Source organism: Sphaerodactylus townsendi, linkage group LG01 (genome assembly GCF_021028975.2).
Source record: "Sphaerodactylus townsendi isolate TG3544 linkage group LG01, MPM_Stown_v2.3, whole genome shotgun sequence".
Classification (NCBI taxonomy): Eukaryota; Metazoa; Chordata; class Lepidosauria; order Squamata; family Sphaerodactylidae; genus Sphaerodactylus; species Sphaerodactylus townsendi.
In genome coordinates this window covers 28,380,131-28,396,766 of record NC_059425.1, presented here as the reverse complement: position 1 = coordinate 28,396,766, position 16,636 = coordinate 28,380,131, and the positions used below count along the sequence as shown (strand labels likewise).

Sequence of the window (16,636 nt, the reverse complement as noted above, 5' to 3'; positions counted from 1 at the left end):
GGTCTCCTTTGCTCAGCCTGGAGTTTCTAGGGAGATGGGTCTTGGCTCAGTGATAGAGCATGGACTTAGCATGCAGAAGGTCCCAGGTTCAATCCCTGGCATCTCCAGTTAAAACGATCAGGTAAGGTGATATGAAAGAACCTGAGGCCCATGAGATTTTCTGCAGGAGTAGATAATACTGATTTAGATAAAAGATTGGGACTATGCACCGCCCTGTGATGCAGTTCTGCCCGTGAGATTTTACTCTGGTCTCGATTCCACACAGGCATTAGGCCAGATTGGGGGTCCTCCTCCATTGAAGATGCATGTGGACTGCATGACCTCACAGAAGCTCATCCGCTTGCCAGGTAGGTCCAAGATTGGGATGGCCTGGACCTCCAGTCTGGAAGGAGTTTACTCAGGGGAGAGGGAATTGGGGGAGTCTGTGCCCAGGAACACCTTGTCCAGCACCTCTAGAGTCTTGGCATTAGAACACAGGCTATGTTTAGAGTCCAGTGGGATGGGAACTGACTTCAGTACCATTTGGCGGGCCACAGTAGACTCTGCAGCACTTCAGCAGATATGGATGGGTGATGCTTTCTCCCCTGTAAGGAGACTCCAGATGGCTTACAGGCTCCTTTCCCTTCCTTTCCCCACAACAGACACCTTTTGTGAGGTAGGTGGGGCTGAGAGAGTTCCAAAGAACTGTGACTAGCCAAAGGTCACCCAGCAGGAATGTAGGAGTGCGGAAACACATCTGGTTCACCAGATAAGCCTCTGCCACTCAGGTGGAGGAGTGAGGAATCAAACCTGGTTCTCCAGATTAGAATCCACCTGCTCTTAACCACTACACCACACTGGCTCCCTGATGCCTGTGGAGCAGGGGTAACAAGAGACAACATAGTCCAACCCCCTTAATATTTGTCAGAAAGCTAAGTCCTTTTCATCACACCCAAGTTTTATTTAGTTACTTCAAACATTTATCCCATCTTTCTAATGAAACATTTCAAACAGAAAAAAATACAAAATTGTGCAGTGATATCAGTAAAACAGAGAGCACCAACACAACAGTGCGGGCTGCAGAGTCCTTTGGGTGGGTGTTTCCCTTCAGAAAATTTAATTCCGCTTAATGGCTACAAGACTCAGTTCTGACTGGAAAAGATCTGGATTTGTGAGGGCTGTCATGCACACCCACCATACTGGTCAAACCAAGGTGACCTATCTATTTACCAGAAAAGCACACTACTTCTGACTCCCTGACAAGTATGCTGTGCAATGTACAGGTAATACAAAGAAGCATGAGAGCCAGCCTGGTGTAGTGGTTACAGTGCTAGATCAGGATCTGCAAGACCCAAGTCTGAATCCCTTCTCTGCCATGGAAACTTGCTGGGTAACCTTGGGCCAGGCACACGCCTTACCTCACAGGGTTGCTGTGAGGATAAACTGGGAAGAGGGAGAATGGTGTGAGGCAGCTAGAGTCCCCCATTGCAGGAGACAAGTGGGATATAAATGAAGTAAAATAAAACAATTGTGTCATTTGAAGTGTGAATGTGACATTTGAGGCTTAATCTTAAAAACCTTGCAAGTGCACTTGCAAAATCTGTAAGTGGCCTTAAAATGGCCTCTGTCGTTTCTCCTGTAGTTCTGCATCTGCCACAGTGGAGCCCAGGAGTAATAGGAAGGCAAATGATTCCCTGCTCCCCCTCTGACCTTTAGGGTCACTGTTGTTTTCATCTTCCAGGACTGATTGACGTTCACGTGCATTTGCGTGAGCCGGGGGCTACCCACAAAGAAGACTTTGCCTCTGGCACGGCTGCTGCTCTGGCCGGAGGCATCACCATGGTGTGCGCCATGCCCAACACTACTCCTGCTGTCATTGATGCCGGCTCCTTTGCCCTGATGCAGAAGGTAAAATACTGGCCAGGCTTATGAATGAAGCTAGGACAAGGGATCCTGGCAGAGCAGAGGGGATGTTTTCAGAGGGCATGCACAGCGTAGCCAGTGCAGAATGGGCATGTGTGGGGAAGACCCTTGGTCTGCGTTAGAAAGTGGTTTCAAGTAACCAGGGTGGTATAAAGTTGCTGCAACAATATGTAAAAAAGCCATGCGGGGTGGGGGGCGTGTAGTGATTAGGGTCTCAGACTAGGATATGGGGAGACGCAGGTTTGAAAACTCAGTTTGCTATGGAAGCTGTCTGGGTGACTCTGGGACAGTTTCTCTCTCAGCTTAACTAATTTAGTTTGTGAGGATAAAATGGAGGCAAGGAGTATGCTGTTGTAGGCAGCTCACAGTCCCTGCTGCAGAGGTGTCCAACTCTGGCACTTCAGACATTCATGGACTACAATCCCCATCAGTCCCTGCTGGCATGACTAATTGGCCATGCCAGCAGGGGCTGATGGGAATTGCAGTCCATGAACATCTGAAGAGCCAGAGTTGGACACACCTGCCTACTGGGAGGAAAGGAAAGCAGAATATAAATAAATGAAATAACTGCAGAGGACTATTTTACGGAAGGGGATCAATCCTGAGAATGGGTGTGCTGTGTCTTGGGAGTGTTGGCCTTTGTTATTTTTTTCATTTGGGGGATCTTGTTTAAGATTTGAGAGAGTTCTATGATTCAAGCACAGCAGATTCTGGCTCCGTGTATTGTCGAAGGATTTCACAGCCAGAATCAACTGGTTGTTGTGGGTTTTCCAGGCTGTGTGGCCGGGGTCTGGTAGTTTTAGCTCCTAACGTTTTGCCTGCATCTGTGACTGGCATCTTCAAAGGCATGTCACAGTGAGGTATGTTTCTCAGCCACACAGCCTAAAAAACCCACCCCTGCCAGATTCTGACTCAATCTCCAATAAAGATATGCTGACTACTTGGAAGTCCCTATTGTGTCCTGTGACCCTGAGTTAAATTTTATAAAATGGGGTGCGTTGGTACAGGTCTGTAGGGGAGCCATCAGAATCATTGTGGGAGCCTTCAGCAGTTCTGAATGAGATAAAGGTAGCCCTAGCTTGGTGAAAAAGGAAGCAGATGTGCATTTAGGATTGGTATCCCGCTGACCATTTCTTTCTCCAGTTGGCAGAGGCAGGGGCCCGCTGTGATTTTGCCCTGTATATGGGAGCCTCTTCTGACAATGCCGGCTCTCTGGGATCTGTGGCTGGGCTCTCTGCTGGCCTCAAGATGTATTTGAATGATACCTTCTCTGACCTCAAGATGGATAACGTTTCCTTGTGGATGGAGGTGGGTCTGTGGGGCGGTGGGGTTGTTGGGCCAGCGTGGGCTTTGTGTTACCCCTTTCCTTTGTTCCTGAGTCCTGATGTGGGGTCTTCAGTGCCCTACTGCACTGCTTGTCTGTCCATTAGGACAGCTGGAGAGGAAAGCCCCATCCGACAGTCTTGGGTTTGTTTCAGCCTGTGTCCCCCTTGTGTCTCTTAGTGGCCTTTTTCTTCTTGACCCTCAGTGACATCAATCCATATTCAGCCTCTTTTTCTGCTCTTCCCTACCCCTCCTAACCTTTCCAGCATTTTGAAAAATGGCCCAAGCACCTTCCAATTGTGGCACATGCTGAGAAACAAACCGTTGCCGCTATCCTAATGGTAGCCCAGCTGTACCAGCGTCCTGTCCATATCTGCCATGTGGCCCGCAAGGAGGAGGTGAGTGGCTTTGGGGTGGGTGAGGAGAGATTCTTTTTAAAAAATGGATGAGGGGTCTTTGTGCTCTTTGTGGCAGGGAAGGTGGGAACATTGGACCTGGGGGATTCTTGTGCTGAAACACCAGTGGCCAGCCTTGGGAAAGAGTCCACCTTTCCTGCCTGGGGAGGGCTGTGTTTCTGGGACACAGCATTTGCTTTGCACAAGAAGGTCCCCGGTTCAGTCTTCAGCATCACCAGTTAACAGGTGTCAGGCAGCAAATTATATGAAAGACCTTTGCCAGAGGCCCTGGAGAGCAGGGGCCAATTAGAATAGACAGTACTGACTGTGGTAGACCAATGGTTTGACTCAATATAAGGCAGCTTTGTGCAAGTATGAATCTTGTCCCATGTGCTTTCTCTGTTCTACCTATAAAACAAAATTGGACTTGCAGGAGGATGAATGAGATCAGGCCTGCGATGCATTGTATGTATTTATTTTTTATTAGTGTTTCCTTACTTGAGGGAAACTCTGCATACAAAAATGCCAGAGGGCAGGATCGAGGCTGATGGGGTGCGTGCACATATGTGTGCAGAGAAATAGCGAGTCTTAATATAGACCTCCATCTTTGTTTTTCTTCCATAGATCTTGATCATCAAGGCAGCAAAGCAGAAAGGCATTGAGGTGACGTGCGAGGTTGCCCCTCACCACCTCTTCCTGTGCCAGGAGGACCTGGGGCGCATTGGGGAAGGCCGGGGTCAGGTACGGCCTATGCTGGGCACCCGCGAGGACATGGAAGCACTCTGGGACAACCTGGACACCATTGACTGTTTTGCCACAGACCATGGTAATATGTGGGTCTGGACCAGGATTAGAGAGCAGTTGGGATCCTTCTTAAACTTCAGTGGGAAGTAGTGATTTGCTGGGTCTCTTGTGTCGTGGGCTCCGCTGTGTGTGTATGTGTGTGCGTGTAGTATCCAGGGGTGCAGAGTGGTGCAAAGGGCCTGTCTTCCCCAGAACTCTTAGCAAAGCAGGGAAGAACTGTATTAGTGGCTCCTTCTCTGCCATATGTCTGTTCTGTCCTCCCTCCTAGCTCCACACACACTAGAGGAGAAGCTTGGGAAGGACCCTCCGCCTGGCTTCCCAGGACTGGAAACCATGCTGCCACTCCTGCTGACAGCTGTATCTGAGGGACGCCTCACTGTGGAAGATATTGTCAAGCGCCTTTATGAAAACCCCCGGCGCATCTTTGGGCTGCCTATGCAAGATGACACCTACATTGAGGTATGTGGCCTGACAAGGCCTGAGGCCTACTCTGAAGTATATGGCCTGAGGCCTGTACTGAGGAGGTGCCTCCTGGAACTCTGATGGGAAAGAGCAGGACTTGGAAATGGAAATCAGGAGTGATCTTACAGCCACAGCATAGCTGGCTTCTTTCCCTTGTATACCTTTTGTTATCTGAGTGCCCAGAAGACCCTGATGCTATGGGGCCACATGCCAAAAGGTTTGGCTGAACTCTGTAGTTGCACTAGCTCCTCAGTGGAGCTCTGGCAGCCCACCTACCCAGGCTAGTGTCTGCAGTTCTTGATTAAACAGTTCCTCCTGGCAGGTGGATCTGGAGCAGGAGTGGCTGGTGCCCACCTACACAACCTTCAGTAAGTCCCGGTGGACACCATTTGAAGGGATGCGAGTGAAGGGGACTGTCCGGCGTGTCATCCTTCGTGGAGAGGTGGCCTATATTGATGGACAGGTAAGAGGAGATGCTAAAGAGTAGGACAAAAAGAGAGCAACGTTGGTCTCCTGGGTGGGACTGATGCCACTGGCTTGGAAGATTCTGGAAGTAGGTTGTGGCAACCCTCAGGCTGACCAAATTTCCTGCCGTGATCCTTTTTGTATGCTGCAGATCCTCGTGCCCCCAGGCTACGGGCAGGATGTGCGAAAATGGCCAACGGGCACTGTGGTTCCACATCCAGCCCCAACCAAGGAGATCCTGAAGGTAAGTGGTGCTACCATACACAGATTGCCCTTTCAGGGTAAGGTGAAGATCTGTGTCCCCTCACAACAGCAAGGATGTTTTTTTCTGTCAGGAGGCAACCCAGCAGTTTCACTGAAGTAAATGAGGGTGCCTTGGGAGGCAACCGTCATTGTTAAGTTGTGAGAGTGGGTGCTCCTCCCCTTTCCATTTCCTGTTAACTCCTCCTTTCTTGCAGACGCCTGAGCGCCCTCGCCCCATTGTGCAGGCAGAGGCCTTGCGCAGCCGAGCATCAAGTCCCCGCCGAGCAGGCCCAGTGGGAGACGCACGCTTCCATCTGCCACCCCGTATCCACCGTGCCTCAGACCCTGGGCTGCCAGGTTAGGTTTGAAATAAGCATGAAGTCTGAGGCAGGCAAAGAGGGTCAGAGGATGCTCGATTTCTTGACCCCTGACCTTTCTTCATCTTGTCACCTTTCTCCAGCTGAAGACCTCAGGGAAAAAATCGTGAAGAAAGCAACCGAATCGGGTCAGTTTTTCTTCTGGCCCCTTCTCCTAATTTTGGACATCATCCAAACTTCTTCCTCTCTCTCTCCCTTCTAGTTTTGTGGCTAGAATAAACCGACCATGTGGGAGGAGGAGTTCTACTATACCTTGTTTTAATCCAGTTTTGCCAAATAGGAATTTGGCTATTTTGGGGAGTGTTCTGCCCTTGTGGGATTGGGCAAGGAAAAGCTAGGAGGAGAGGGGACTGGAGCAAACCAGTGTCGTCTTGGGGTATTGGGTGGGATGGGGCTCTGTGTGTCAGGGAGCCCTTGACTTGTGGCCACTGGGTGCCAACCAGGGTTCATCTGCTTTTCAGATCAGGAAATGTACGATAACCTTTTGCAAGTTCTAGTATTTTGATTTTGACATAGAAAACATCCAGGCTTATTTTGGATTAGGGTAAAGGACTTGAAAAGCACCCTGCAAGGTGTGATGGGGAGGTGTCTCATCTGTTGGAAGCAAAGAAATGGACACTGGAGGAGGGTCTCTGGAACACTGGTGGGCCACTGCTCTGTGGGAAAGAGGAGGGAGAGGTGTTTATGCCACACACCCATCTCCTGATGGAGCTGTTCTTTTCTCACACAGATTTGGCCATGATCCAAGATGGCTCACTGTACCTGGCAGGCCCCTTGCCCAGACAGGCATCCCCCCAGAGCCTACCGCACCCACAGACCTCACCGCTGCTTCACCCCCTCATTGGGCAGCACGTGCTGTCGGTCAAGCAGTTCACAAAGGACCAGGTACTTGGCATGCCAGCAATCTGGTCTTGGGCATCTCTGGGCAAGGAGGGTGATGTTGGCTGTATGGGTCCCGCCGCTGAGTGCCCCCCCTTTTCTTTGTTGTAGATGTCTCACTTGTTCAACGTTGCACACAACCTGCGCATGATGGTGCAGAAGGAGCGTAGCATCGACATCCTAAAGGTGAGAAAAGGGCTGAAGGCCAGAGCTTGAGTCAGGTTTGAGAAATGGATCTTGGTCTCTCTGGGGGAGAACGAAATGGCAGTACTGAATTTGCACATTTCTGCAGGGAAAGGTGATGGCGTCCATGTTCTTCACCTGAGGGGCAAGCTTACCCGTACCAGCAAGCTCCTTTGCCCTGCCAGCCATGTGCGCCACCGCCCTTGGAGGATCCGGGGTGCTCCACCCTTCCACTCAGAAAGCCACCCCTCCATCCTGCCAAGAGAAAGGAGAGTCCCTGGCTGATTCAGTCCAGACCATGAGCTGCTACTCGGATGTTCTCGTGTTGAGGCACCCACAGCCAGGTGCCGTGGAGGTGAGGCTGATTTATTCTGCAGTTTGAATTGCTGGATCATATTATTATTATTGTTGTTGTTATTGTTATGATGATGATGCCACCAGAGGCTGCTTTCAAGTCAATTGAGTGCAATATTGGGGCCAGATTTCCAGATGAGGTAATTCAGGATTCTACAAATTATGGCTCTAATCTGTCATTTTGTAAATAAATAAAGAAAACAGTTATCCTGATTGTGGAAAACTTTCAAGGTGCCTGCCGAGACGCCCTTGTTCGTTCACTGTTCATGGCCTCTAATTGCATAAAGTCTTAGCTGTTTACTCTTTTTTGTCAGCCATTGAGCCAAGTGTATTTGGCCCTCAAAACAAAGCAGACTGATTAAATTAATTCTGCCTTTGCTGATGGTTAGGAGGGCCCCAGAGCTATTCAGGATGCTTGTGTAGCTCTTTGAACTTCAGAATTTATGTCCAATTCCCCTCCGTCTTTGTCCCCCCAGTTTCAAAGGCTTTCTAAAATACTACTTCCTCAAGCTTATTGTTCCCAGTTGTGAGGGTTAGCAACTTGCTATAATTGTCCAGAAGATCAAGATTCCATGCTTTCTGGGTAGTCTGCATTGAGATGGATTCTCTAATCCCATTTTAGCATGGTTTTGGAAATGAAGCTGTCTTGGTCCTCTTGATTGAAAACTTTCCCCAGGTCAGAAAAACACAAGGGTGTTTGGTGATACTTATGGATGGCACAGTATCTTTCAATATCATCAGCTATGGTATCCTTCAGACCCACTTGCCTAAGATGAGAATCGAGGGACTGGCACAGTGCTTCCGCCTTTCTTGACCAACTGGTGTCAAGAGGGTGATGTTGTGTGACAGCTGCTAAGTCCCTGGCATTTTTTGCAAGAGGTCCTGCAAAGTTTTCTTGTGCTGTGTATTGTCGAAGGCTTTCACAGCTGGAATCGCTAGGGTGTTGCGGGCTTTCCGGGTTGTATGACTGTGTTCCAGTAGCATTTTCTCCTGACGTTTCACCTGCATCTGTGGTTGGCATCATAAGAGGATCCTCTGAAGATGCCAGCCACAGATGCAGGCAAAGCGTCAGGAGAAAATGCTACTAGAACCCAGCTATACAGCCCAGAACTCCCACAACATTCCAGTGTCTCAGAAGTATTGCTTTAAAGCAGGGATCCCCAACGTGGGCACTGTGGTGCCTGCTGCCACCTTTTCCAGCACACACCAATTATTTTTAGAAAGTAGGGGCTACTGGAGATTTGATTTGACTGTGCAGATTTTTAAAAACATTGCATGGGCAGCAGCTACAACCATGGCACAAATATCTTCTCAGTATGACTGAAGGTAAGCTGCGGCTGCCATTCTGTGGTGGGCATCACCTGCAGCAGCCAATTTGGGGCAGCTGTTTTGTTTCTGTGCCTACCATGGCGTGTCAGAATTCCAAAGTTCCTCCATCTCAAAAAGGTTGGAGATCCCTGTTTTAGAAACATCAGAGGTTTGTGTGCGTGCACACACACTCGCACATACACAAAATGGGGAATAATATTGCCCTATCTTGCTGGCTTGTGACAGGATCAACTCAGTGGAGGCTGGTAAGGGCTCTGCAAATCAAAAGAAGAAAAGCAGCCATTAAGGAGAGGTTGCCTTTTTTCCTCTGATCTTTTGTTCTGCCTCACGGGGCTCACTATGTTCCTCCCTCACCTCTCCTTAGCTGGCTGCCAAGCACTGCCGCAAACCTGTGATCAGTGCTGGCGATGGAGTTGGGGAGCATCCAACGCAAGCCCTGCTGGACATTTTCACCATCCGTGAGGAATTGGGCACTGTCAATGGCATGACGGTAAGACTGTGGTGGCCTTCTGTAAAAGAGTTGGGGATCAGGGATGGTGCTTTTGGCCAGCCAAACTTGGTTCCTGATGCTGCAGGAAATTTCAGGGCCCTCCCTGGAATGGTGTTCTCCATGCGCTCATCACCCTCTGTTTCTTCCAGATAACCATGGTGGGTGACTTGAAACACGGGCGCACGGTCCACTCTCTGGCCTGCCTGCTGACCCAGTACCGTGTTAGCTTGCGCTACGTCACTCCAGGTAACCTGCGCATGCCATCTGACGTCTTCCATTTTGTGGCTTCTAAAGGGATCAAGCAGGTGAGAACAGGGAAAGAGGCGAGAGAGTTCACCATGCAGGCTTTTTAGTTTCCTCATTGCTGACAAGCTCCTTTTCCGCTCCTGACCATAGGAGGAATTTGAGAACATTGAGGAGGCCCTTCCCGATACTGATGTGCTCTACATGACCCGCATCCAGAAGGAGCGCTTTTCCTCCATTCAGGAGTATGAGGCGGTGAGTTAGTAGGCACTGATCGGCATTCTTAAATGGTCCTATTGCTGTAGGAAGGGAGGAATGGTGTCTTTCCTTGCTGGGAAACAACCTTAGAAGTCTCCCAAGGGTTCCCTGAAAAACACAGTAGTAACCTGTTGCCAAGATCTTGTGGAGCAGAGTGCAGTTGAAGCTCTGCTCATGACCTGAGTTCGATCCTGATGGAAGTTGGTTTCAGGTAGCTGGCTCAAGGGTGACTCAGTCTTCCATCCTTCTGAGGTTAATAAAATACTCAGTATGCTTGTCTGGAAGCCACACAAGTCTCTACGGCAAGTACTCATCTTGGTGTGTGGATTGATTTTCTGCCCCCCAAGTAGGAGGGGCCTTCCCTTTCTGTCAGATGGGAACAGTAAGGAACTGCTGGCAAAACCCTTCCCATCCATTCTCAATTCCTACAACCTTTGTTGCTTAATGTAGTGTCTGTGGCCATCTCAAAATGGAGATCTATATGACTTCATCCAGGAGAGACTGCATTCCAAAATAACCACCCCATCAAAGATTGGTGTTTTCTTTAAGCAGCTGTAGATAAAACCTTTGGAAGCGGGCAAAGGCTCCTGCAGTGTACTCTGTGTTCTTGGGTGTGCATAGTCTGGAACAACACAGGTCTGACTGGCTGCACTTAGTACGTGACCCATCCTGATTCCTGTTGGTGTGCACCCACTGGGATGGGAGGATATCTGCATTCACCAAAGTTCTTCCTTTCCACCCACAGTGTTTTGGGCAGTTCATCCTGACCCCACACATCATGACCAGAGCCAAGAAGAAGATGGTGGTGATGCATCCCATGCCCCGTGTCAATGAGATCAGGTGGGATTGGGCTAGCAATAGTCTATCAAATGTGGGGGCACAGCTTGGCATAGGTTCCCCTCTCCAGCAGGATGCAAGTAACATGGTAAACATGGTTTATATCTCCCCTGAAGGAGCATTTTCACTCTCCCCTGGCACTTGTTAACATTTGCTTCTGAATCCTGTGAGCTAGTGTGGATCTGAAGTCAAGTTCACAGGTGTAGCTTCAGGAGTGCCCTTGCACTACCAAATTTATAGTGTGTACTGCCAGTCGTGGCTGGCTACAAGTCAAAACGGGTTTCCCAAATCAGGTTGCCGTACGCAGCATCTAAAGCCCACCCTGAATGTCAGAGTTGTTTCTTATTGGTGACTAGTTACACAACATTACATAGTGGTTGGAGTATAAAACTAGGGATCTGGGATCCCAAGACTGGAATCCCCATTCTGCTAGGGAAACTCACTGGGTCACGTTGGTCCAGTCTCTCAGCCTTCCCTACTTGATAGGGTGTGGGTAGGATAAAATGGAGGAAGGGAGAAGGCCATCAGAAGCTGCTTTGGGTTCCAACGGGAGAAAAGCAGGATATAAATGGTTAAATGCCTGCTTTGGAACCACAGTGGAGAAGAAACCTTATGATTCACCACCAACTGAAGCAGTCCCCCTAAAACCCACATGAGAACCTGATCCAAGAAATCTGGCTCACGGAGTGCTCAGCCTTGCTTATTAAGTGGCCTCAGCCGAGTCACCCCTTTCTCTTGCACCAACATCACTGCAAACTAAAAATGCCATAGAAACTGTTGGAACATTTTTTCATGCTCTGAGATTTGGGGGTGGAGTGGCAGCAGGTGATGCCATCTGGTTGTTGATCTTTTGTCCCGACCTCTCTTTCCAGCGTGGAGGTGGATTCAGACCCCCGGGCAGCTTACTTCCGGCAGGCAGAGAATGGAATGTACATCCGCATGGCACTGCTGGCCACGGTGCTTGGCCGGTACTGACAGATGTCTACGCTGTTCTGCAAAGGGCACAAGGAGGTTGCTCTGTTCTCAACTTGCCCACTGGTTGGTGCCACTCTGTTGGGCTTCTGCCCACTCCATTCCACCAAAGACCACAATGAGCAGCCTGGTAGTAAGGGACTTGTTGGCAGCACAGATGGAGCTGAAAGTAGTATAGACTTAAGAAGGGAGAAGTCTACTCATGGTCTTCTCCTCAGCTCCGATCTTCCACTGCCCTGCTTGTGTCAGACTCCTCAGGCATGTTCAGCTTGTTTTCCGTTGGCCCTCTTGGGCTGAGCTGGTTTCTGGCCCAGTGCTGGAGGGATCTCTTCCCTCCTTCCCAAAGCTTCTGTTCTTTTTGGTCTAAATAGTGATACTTTTACTTATTCCCCCTCCCCCCACGTAGATGTCACTCATGGGATATGGGAGGTGGTGTTTCTCGCAACAGGGAAACACCATCCAGGTTCTTTCCAATTGTGATACATTCCAATTCCCCCCCCCCCTTTTCCTGGTGTGACTGTTCTAAGCTGCACAACGCAGTGATTTTTCTACACACTGTGACCTGAATTTGTTTCCCTTTTTTTTTAATAAATGAAAAAAATGACCATAAACATACCTAGTTCTCATGTACTTTGTGAGGGGAGGGAGATGTTCACTTCCAGCTTGTGTGGGAGTGAGACTGAAGATTTGCCTTTACACACAATACTGCTGTGTCTGTCCTGACACAAATACTGTAATGTATGTGGCCAGTTGAGTGCTGTCCCCCAAAAGCTGGAAAAGGGGCTGGGAGCAAGGGTGATATAGGGTGTGATATAGGGTGGTGAGCAGGGACTTTAGACATCTGTGCTGCTAGAAAACCCACTGAGTTACCTTGGGCCAGTTGCTCTCTCTCAACCTGGTCTATCTCACAAGGATATTGTGAGGATAAAATTGGGGGTTTGATGACCCCATATGCTGCCTTGAACTCCTTGGAGGAAGTCTCAGATTTTTAAAAGCAGCAGAACGGCTAGATTGGAGTACAGCAGCACCTTAGAGACCAACAAGATTTTTGGGGTACGTTCCAGGAAACTATGGGCCAATCAATTCAACCTGTCCCAGGGAAAATCTTGGATCCAATGTTAAAAGGGCTGCACTCTTAATATCTGCAAATATCTAGGAGATAACTTGGCGATAAGATGTGAATTTGTCCCTAATAGGACCTGTCAGGCTAATCTCATTTCCTTTTTTGAAGGATGACCGGTTTGCTGGATTGTGGGTTGCCGTGGATATTGTGTATTTGATATGCATTTGATAAGCTTGGAGGGCTGTATATGAGATTTTAGGATAGTTAGGTGAATAACCAATTGGCTGAATAATCAGACCCAAAGAAGGTACTTAACGGCACCTTGTCTGATTGGAGGGAGTATCTAGTGGGGTGCCACAGAGTTCAGTTTTAGGTGTAGTGCTTTTAAAATATTTTTATCAACAATCTAGATGAGAGTGAAGGGACAGTGGGAACTGGGAATGTTCAGCCTCTAGAAGAGCCTCTAGAAGAGGGGGATGCAGTGGCTTAGCCCCACACTCCGGGAAAGGGGCATGGCTAGGCCTCAGTGCTATGTGCATGCACCACCCGGGCCAAGGCCTGCCTGGGTGGTGTGCACACGTCACACCGAGGCCCAGCCACACCCCTCCTCTTTTCCAGAAGTGGCTGGGCCTCACACACACACACACACACCCCCGGCAATATCCCCCAGTTACCTGAGTTTAGCGGCTGCAAAAAGCAGCTGACTGAAGAAGTAGCCTGATGGGAACTACACTTCCCAGGAGACCTTGTGAGCCTGGGCGCCATTCCTCCCCGCACGCCACTGGGGGATGTTACTCTTTTTCAGTGCTTGAAGGGATGTTGTTTAGAGGAGTGTAGGGTGCAGTTTCAGTTGGTAGTGGGGGCAAGGTCCTGATGGGTCCAACGGCTTTGGATTCAAAACAATAGATAACAGTTAGTTACAACATCACATGACACAAAATCAGTGCCATAAATCAATCCCCTTTTCATCATGTCCTGGATTGAGTAATAATTCCTGTGACAAGACAGCAATGCTACAAATGTAAACAATTTTCATGTGAGCATGACTGAGCAAGGTTTACTTCATTTGGTTGACATGCTTCAGGTTCAGACAAAACTGAATTCCCTATCTACTTCTGATACAAGTTGCTCCTACACATTGTAAATCCCATTGTGTTCTGATCCTATGAGACGGACGTATCCATTTTGAGTAACAATACCCAGTCCATTTTTAATATGCAGTTCACCGCCTTGTTTCTCCAGCTTGGATAATGAAAACAAAGAACTTGAAAAATCTGAAATATATAAAACACATTTAACTAGAAATTGATTGATTCATTTGGCAGTTTGCAATACAAAAAACCTTGACCATATTGTTTTTCCTTTGTTGTAGTTTTTTTCCCCCCAACATGCACAATTTTTTCAGGAATCTCAAATAGTTCAGTAAAGAAATTCAGGTGATTTGATATATTTATTTATTTATTTATTATTTCTTGGATTTCTATACCGCCCGATCCCCGAAGGGCTCCGGGCGGTGTACAACATAAAATCATACAATATTGAATAAAGGAGCAAATCATACAACACAGTATACAAATAACATAAACTCCATCCAATTAAGAATCAATAAAACTTTCTAAAAACTTCATATAAACAGTGGTAATAATTAAATAAATAAGAGGTGTCCAGAAAAACCCACATTTAAAACCTTCCCCAAAAAGGAGGAACGGCGGGCCCCTCAATATGAGAGTTACCCTGATGTAAACAGCGCAAGAGCAGAGAGCAGAGTGATCTAGAATAAATCTCAGTGATCTAGAATAAATCTCTCCTTTCAGTAAAGTGTGTCCCTCTTACTTGATTATTGGGACAGTTTGCCACCCGGTGGCCAGGCTGGTTACATAAGAAACATTTGGAGGAAACAGCTCATATTCCTGAAAGTCATTTCTCTGGCAACAGTCACATGACCTCTCCCTTTGGACTGCATTTTCTTGGCAACTAAGTCAGATCTCTAGTATTGTAAATGAGGGGCCTTGTGGTTTCCCCTAGCAGAATTCCTCTCCTTCCTGGGAATTTCTTAGGTATGGCATGTCAATTTAAGAGCAAAGTTTTCTGATAGTTCATTGCAGTGATTGTTCCGCATTTGTCTCACAGCAGCTTCAGTAGATATATGCTGTACTGCCTCGTCAAAGGTTAAATCTGTATGGGTTTCCAACTGACGAATTATTCCACTGTAACTTCGAGGCAGACTTAAGAGAAGAGTCGCCAGTTTTGCATATTCCCCAAATTCATCTCCTGCTGCTTTAAATTTTGCAAAGAAACCTTGCAACTCACACACATGAGTTATAAAACAGCCTCCTTCTTGGTAACGGAGATTTTGTAATTTTCTTCTTAAGGAATATGTGTAAGCCCATCCCTTTTTCAGATGCATGGAGTCTAATTTATTTAGCATCTGCTTGGCTGTCTGCAGTTCCCTTATGGTAGATAAAGTCTGCCAACTCACTGTATTGACGATCAGGGCCTTGACCTTCGCATCCTTCAACTGCCAAGCTTTTTTTGTGGCTTTCTCTGCTGCCGTAGTCCCATCTGCAGGTGGATCCTCTTCAGTGATCCCCAGTAGCTCCTTGGCTTTTAAGACAAATCGTAGGCGAATTTTCCAATCTAAATAGTTCTCAGAAGTCAAGGTTGTAAATCTTGGCTCTTCCTCCAGGTGAGAAGCCATTTTCTCTGTACAATGGCAAGGCTTGCTTCTGTAAACAAAAGAAGCGCACTTTGCCTGCAGCTGATCTGTGGAAACAAACTTAAGTCTTTAGTTGCTGAAGCAAAAAAGAAAAGTAGCATGCAGAGTTCAAATTGATTAACGCAGCTAGGAAGCCCAATAACCTGTTGGTATCTCTGATCTGAGATTCCTCTATATTACAGCAGAACACACAATGGCAAAACACAAGGAAGCTTACCAGGGCATGTATGTGTGTGCTCAGAATAAAAATGTTTTGCAGCCAGTTCATAGTTTCAAACTAATATGAGGAGTCTTTATTAGAAACTCCACTCTAGATAGGAAAGTGAAGAGGCAAGCTCTAATTGGATCTAACTAGCTGGATAAACAGAGATGCGGTCCACATCTCTCCCCTCATTTTGCAAGATGAAGAGATAGGAGGAAGCAGGAAGGAGTCCCTAAGAACAGCAATCTGCACTTCAAAGAGATAACATCAGAGTGTTGAAAGCAAGATTGGTGAGTGTTCCTGCCTGTTTATCTCTCTGACTTTCATGCAGTTTTCCTCTGTAAATTGAGGGAGGAGACTGAGAACCATGCCTCACTTCCAAAACTTTTCAGACTTTATTCAAGGCAGCTAATTCTATACAGACATGTATGTGTGTTGGGGGTGGGAGAATCCATGTGAGGTCAGTTAGAGTAGCTAACCTTCAGGTTGTGCCTGGAGATCTGCTGGAGTTACAACTGATCTTAAGGCAACAGTGATCTTCACCTGGGGAAAATGGCCTCTTTGGAAGGTAAACTATATGGCATTATACCCCTGAGTTGGCACCCTTAAGAGCAGCAAGGGGTTTTTTTTTGGGGGGGGGGGGCAGAGCCCCCACCAGGCCAAACTCCAAAAACAAAAGTAGTGGGATGTATTGTAATAACACTAAGTTTTGAACTCTTTAGAATTCTTCAAGCAGGTCGAATCACCCAACTACATTCAGTGTAGACATTCAACGTGAATTGTCCATATTGGGAAAAGCCCCGTCTGCTGTCAGAGCGAGTCCCAATTTGTCTGCTTTGTCCCAGCCACCTAGTGAGGCTTGAAAACCTATTTAGCCATCAGTTCAACTACCTACCACTCAACCTGTTGTGTGTAAAGTTTGGACTCTGCTTAACATACCTTGAGAAAGCGGAGTCTCCTTCTGTGGAGGAATCCAGCTCCGTGTAGAGGACGAAGCCGGGTCGACGGAGAAGAGTCGAGGGCGGGACGAGGACGCCAAATCCTTGAAGGGAATGAACGAGAACCCACTTTTCTCAACGGAAACAAAGACTTCCCAGCCTCCCCTGCGGCTTCCCACATCCCCCCTCCTCGCATTCCAA

General features: G+C 47.8%; 2 protein-coding genes across 2 annotated transcripts in view; one reads left to right on the top strand and one right to left on the bottom strand.

Moving 5' to 3' along the window:
* Positions 1–7,333, top strand: part of CAD (carbamoyl-phosphate synthetase 2, aspartate transcarbamylase, and dihydroorotase) — a 44,473-nt gene extending 37,140 nt beyond the window's left edge. The window contains exons 27-39 of the mRNA XM_048515797.1: positions 266–347; positions 1,721–1,887; positions 3,046–3,210; positions 3,492–3,623; positions 4,245–4,446; positions 4,693–4,883; positions 5,209–5,349; positions 5,503–5,595; positions 5,810–5,951; positions 6,055–6,099; positions 6,702–6,856; positions 6,962–7,036; positions 7,143–7,333. Coding sequence (XP_048371754.1) covers positions 266–347; positions 1,721–1,887; positions 3,046–3,210; positions 3,492–3,623; positions 4,245–4,446; positions 4,693–4,883; positions 5,209–5,349; positions 5,503–5,595; positions 5,810–5,951; positions 6,055–6,099; positions 6,702–6,856; positions 6,962–7,036; positions 7,143–7,175 — 1,623 coding nt within the window. The 3' untranslated portion in view covers positions 7,176–7,333. The remainder of the gene's footprint in view (positions 1–265; positions 348–1,720; positions 1,888–3,045; positions 3,211–3,491; positions 3,624–4,244; positions 4,447–4,692; positions 4,884–5,208; positions 5,350–5,502; positions 5,596–5,809; positions 5,952–6,054; positions 6,100–6,701; positions 6,857–6,961; positions 7,037–7,142) is intronic.
* Positions 7,334–14,040: 6,707 nt separating this feature from the next.
* On the bottom strand, positions 14,041–16,629 carry LOC125443717. Its single transcript, XM_048516012.1, has 2 exons — positions 16,437–16,629; positions 14,041–15,342 (listed from the first exon to the last, which is right to left on the bottom strand). The coding sequence occupies exon 2, from the start codon at positions 15,275–15,277 to the stop codon at positions 14,633–14,635; it is 645 nt and encodes a 214-aa protein (XP_048371969.1). The 5' UTR covers positions 15,278–15,342; positions 16,437–16,629; the 3' UTR covers positions 14,041–14,632.
* Positions 16,630–16,636: the final 7 nt, after the last annotated feature.